The sequence below is a fragment of the Solenopsis invicta genome, chromosome 3 (assembly GCF_016802725.1).
Source record: "Solenopsis invicta isolate M01_SB chromosome 3, UNIL_Sinv_3.0, whole genome shotgun sequence".
Taxonomy (NCBI): Eukaryota; Metazoa; Arthropoda; class Insecta; order Hymenoptera; family Formicidae; genus Solenopsis; species Solenopsis invicta.
Genome location: NC_052666.1, coordinates 7,213,239 through 7,218,298, shown reverse-complemented (window position 1 = coordinate 7,218,298; position 5,060 = coordinate 7,213,239). Strand labels below are relative to the sequence as shown.

Genomic DNA, 5,060 nt, shown 5'->3' with positions numbered 1-5,060 from the left:
AGCTAAATAAAGGTCTATCAATCAATCAATCTCTCTCAGTCTCTATCTCAGTCTCTCTCTCTCAGTCTCCTCTCTCTCTCTCTCTCTCTCTCTCTCTCTCTCTCTCTCAATTCAGCTGTTTGAATTCTTTCTTCCAAGTTTGATCTCTTTGAACCTTTGATCTTTTCTCCTCTTTGAACAGATTCAATAGTTTTTGACACCTTATCAAGAGTTTCATCATCAACAGGTGCAATTGAACCACTTCCTGGAACAACATCTATTGATCCACCAATATCTACATAATTTTCCTGACCACCCATATTGGAGTCACATGTGTCAACATTACAATTACAGGCTTGATTCTCATGAGTACAATATCCCTCAGAACCACTCATTGTAATATAATTGTTTATTTTGGATATAATCCTATGCAATATCTGACCTCCTACAAATCCTGCAGTATAAAAAAGAACTGGTTGAATATATCTAGGAATTTTGAATAATTCTTTATATCAGTATATATTATTTTAACATTCATATATGATTGTCGTTTAATATTGTTCTCTTTACTTTTACCTTCCTCTCTCTCTCTCTCTCTCTCTCTCTCTCTCTCTCTCTCTCTCGCAAGGAGAAGACGTGTCGAGAGTCGCTCCGCAAATGTAATAACTTTTGAGTGGTTTAAAGTGAGAAAAGACATAAAATAAGTTGATTGGCTTGCGCCGTCATAGACCGGGGATAGCTGTGAAAGTTATCTAGCCGGGATATGGCGATCTGTGAATGTGAGCAGTGAATTTACTGTTTGGGACATCGAAGTCTCACAAGACAGTAGACATTATACGTGGACACAATAGTGCTGACGTGTGAAAGTGGATCACAGGTGACGGATCGCTTATGCTGATATTAACGGTTTCGGCCGGTAATTATCAGCATGGACGAGGAATATGCAGAATACCGATGCTCGGCATGTAGGAAGGCAATTAAGAGCAAAGTTGTTAGATGTAAAACTTGCCCAAAGCTTTTTTACCATCCAGGATGTGTAAATAAGCATAGAATTTTCGACAGAAATCAAGAGTACGTGCCGTGTAAAGGCCCATTTGAGGAATTCTTGACTGACATTGAAAAAGCACCGACACCGACAGGAAGAGATAGGACATCATCGACAGGATCCGTAGGAATGAGCAGTGGAAGTAAAGGGTCAGGAATCGATTTAAAAATAGATTGGATTATAAGAGCTGTAAAAGAAATAAAAGATGAGGCGGTACGTAAAAACGAAATTAAAACAATGATTAAAGAAGTAGTTCAGGAAGAATTAGAAAATGTCAAACAAGAATTAGAAACTTTGAAGAAAATGATACATGGATCAAAAGAAGGACCACAGAGAAGCTACAGTGAAGCGGTCAAAGAAAAGAAGAAAGAAAACGTTATAATAGTTAAACCAAAATTGCAACAGGAGAGTGAAGACACAAAAAACGTAATAAAAGAGAAGGTAGATATAAAAAATATGGCAATGGGAGTAACGAAATTAAAGAAAGGAAGCAAAGGGATAGTAATTATGGGTTGTGAATCTGGAGAAGAGGTGAAAAAATTGAAAGAGGCAGTACAAGCTAAGCTGGGAGAGAATTATAAAGTGCTCGAGTCGTCTCGATCGGAACCAAAAGTAAAAATTGTTAACATAAATTTAGAAGAGATGAACTTAGATGATAATGAACTTATAAATACAATTAAGAAGCAGAATAGAATAGATACAGTAAATATGCGAATTGTGAAGAGAATGGTTAAAGAAAAGAGTAACAACCAAAGAAGAGGAAATGAAGGATCAGTAATAATGGAAATAGATGAAGAGACGCACGAGCTGATATTGAAGAAATCAAAACTAAATATAGGATGGAACAAATGTCCTGTATTTAATCACATCAGCGTCAAAAGATGTTTCAAGTGCTGGGTGTACTTCCACATTGCTAAAAATTGTACGAGAGAAGAAACATGCTGCAAATGCGCAGGGAATCATAGCTCGCGGGTTTGCACAGCAACGGAGAGCAAATGTGTAAATTGTATGTTCAAAAATAGAACATACAATTTAAAAATAAATGACGAACATGAAGCCATCAGTCGAGAATGTCCAACTTTTAAGAGAGCGTTACAGGAAGAGAAGAGAAGAGCAGGTTGTGAGGATACAAAATAGCAACTACAGAAGAAAGAAGAAATAATTATGTATACAAATGCGCAGAGCTTAACAGCACACATAGACGAACTACAGCATCAGGTTATGAAGAGGATAAATCCTGTGATGGTAGCGATGTCGGAGACCAGGCTAATTAGTGACATAGAAGACAGTGAAGTAAATGTGCCAGGTTACACTGTAGTTAGATGCGATGCCGAAAATAGGAACACAGGGGGAGTTATTATGTATATAAGAGACGATATTAGATATGAAGTAGTATTAATAAAAAAGTTAGAATCAAATTGTTGGTGTGCTGCGATAGAAATGAAAGAAAAACTTTATAAAGGAGTGATAATGGTAATATATCACTCACCAAGCGCATCGCACGGAGATTTCATGAGATTTTTTGAGGATATAGTAGAGGAGTTAATAATAAAGGGAGAATGCATGGTAATAGGAGATTTTAATATAGACCTTATGGCGGACACGTTATATGCGAAAAAATTACAAGAGACAATGTTAAGCTTGGGCATGAAACAGTATGTGAACGAACCAACGAGAGTTACAAAAGACAGTCAGACAATTATAGATTTAATTTTTTCTAATAATAATAAAACAGTACAAGTAGTTCATGAACCTAAGATTACGGACCATGCGTGGCTGAAAGTAGAGTTAAGTGTGAGTAAAAATGAAAGTAAATACAGGGAATTTAGCGCTAGAAATTACAAAGAGTTCGATGAAGATGAATTTGTTATATTAGTAAAAAATAGGTTACAGGAAAGTCAGGGATGGCAATGCGAATGTGTAGATGTGAGTGAGAGAGCGAAAAAATTTGTTAACAGTATAGTAGATGCGTTAGATGTAATGGCACTGAAGAAAAAATTTAGAATTCCAAAAGTATGGGAGGGGAAAAAATGGTTCTCAGATGAGATAAGAGAGGCTGCGGATAGGAGGGATAGGGCATATAGGAAAGCATTGTATGACAATACCGAACAAAATTGGTCACAGTATAAAATTGAAACAAATGGAGTAGTAAAATTAATCAGGAAAAAAAGAAAGAATATTACGAAAGTATGATAGATCTTAATAAAGAAAACCCTACGACTATGTGGAAAACCTTAAAAGAAGTAATTAGAGGCGAGCCAGTAGGTATACAGGAAATAGGAAATATAGATTTTGAGATTTTAGGCGATACCGAAGAGTGCAATATAGCCGATAAATTTAATTTAATTTATATTATATACAAAGTATTAATAGTATAGTAAATTCTATAAAGGTAGATAGATCCGGCAGTGATATAATTGAATTTTGGATGAATATAAATAAAAAAACTATTTATACTATCGAGAACAAAGAAATTATGGAAAGTTTTGAGGTTGTTACACTAGAGCAGCTAGAAGAAATAGTTATGGGATTACCAAAAAAGAAAGGTACGGAAGAGGGAATAACTAGTGATATATTGAAGGTAGCTTTTCCTGTAATAAAAAAAGAATTTGCGATTTTCATAAATAATTCTTTAAGAGAAGGTCACTGTCCGGAAGGTTGGAAAACCTCTACTATAGTACCGATTCCAAAGATAGATAAAGCCAAAAAAGCGAGCGAATATAGGCCTATTAATATGTTACCAATATATGAAAAAGTGCTAGAATTAGTAGTAAAAGAACAACTTGAAACCTATTTGGAAACAAACGGTATTATAACAGAGCATCAGGCGGGATTTAGAAAATATTATTCGTGTGAAACAGCGATTCAATCTGTCATAGACGAATGGAAATTAATAGTGAGCGAAGGAAAAATGGTAGGAGTTATCTTCATGGATCTTAAGAGAGTATTTGAAACAATAGATAGAGAAAGATTGTTAGAAAAAATGTATCAATACGGAATTAGAGGAATGACCCTAGAGTGGTTCAAATCATACTTAAATAATAGGAAACAACAGGTTCGATCCAATCAGATATGGTCTAAATTATTGCCTACAGAATATGGAGTGCCTCAAGGTTCAGTACTGGGACCTTTGCTATTTATATTATATATAAATGATATAATTGAAGTATGTCCAGAAGGGTGCAATATAAAAATGTTTGCAGATGACACGCTTATATATGTAAGTGGAGAAAGTAATGCGGATGTAGAGGTAAAAATGAATATGGCTTTTAATGTAATCAAACATTGGATGAATATAAATAAGTTAAAAATGAACGCAGATAAAACAAAGTATATGATAGTTAGAAGTATTAGAAAAGAATTAAGAGGTAAGACTGTCGTGAGGTGTCTGGATGGAATTGAGATAGAACGGGTATCAACCATGAAATATTTAGGTATAATGCTAGACGAGAGACTTAGATTTCAAGACCACTGCGATTATATACTTAAGAAAATAGGGAAAAAGACTAGCTTTTTAAATAGAATAGGTAACTTCGTATCAGCATATACTAGATGTATCGTGTACAAGTCCATCATAGCACCTCATTTCGAGTACTGTGCCACTCTATTAGTTGGGATGGGTGAAACGCAATTGAATAAACTTCAGATAGCTCAAAACCGTGCCATGAGAGTAATTTTACAGTGCAATAGATATACCAAAATTGAACACATGCTACACGCCTTACAGTTCATGTCTGTAAGGCAACGGTTATATTATAACGTTAGTGTATTTATCTTTAAAATATTAAATGGCATGGCTTCGGAGGCGTTAAACAATAAAATAGAGATAGTGGGAGGAGAATGCGATAGACAAACGAGGCAGACAGGAAACTTAGCAGTAACTTTCCGTAGAACTAGAAGTGCTCAAAAAAGCCTTTTTTATGAAGGTATAAAAATGTATAATTCGTTACCCACTGTGATTAAGCAATGCAGCGAATTAGTAGCGTTTAAGAGACTGTTAAAAGAGTATATATTAGGTAATATTAATATATAGTTA

The 5,060-nt window shown here is 34.9% G+C and overlaps 1 protein-coding gene across 1 annotated transcript; it reads left to right on the top strand.

The window, feature by feature from the left end:
* Positions 1–566: 566 nt before the first annotated feature.
* Positions 567–3,186, top strand: LOC120357234. Its single transcript, XM_039447260.1, has one exon. The coding sequence runs from the start codon at positions 908–910 to the stop codon at positions 2,159–2,161; it is 1,254 nt and encodes a 417-aa protein (XP_039303194.1). The 5' UTR covers positions 567–907; the 3' UTR covers positions 2,162–3,186.
* Positions 3,187–5,060: the final 1,874 nt, after the last annotated feature.

Bases quoted from the DNA above. Each gene is read 5' to 3' on its own strand.
- LOC120357234 (XM_039447260.1), top strand. From the start codon at position 908: ATGGACGAGGAATATGCAGAATACCGATGCTCGGCATGTAGGAAGGCA.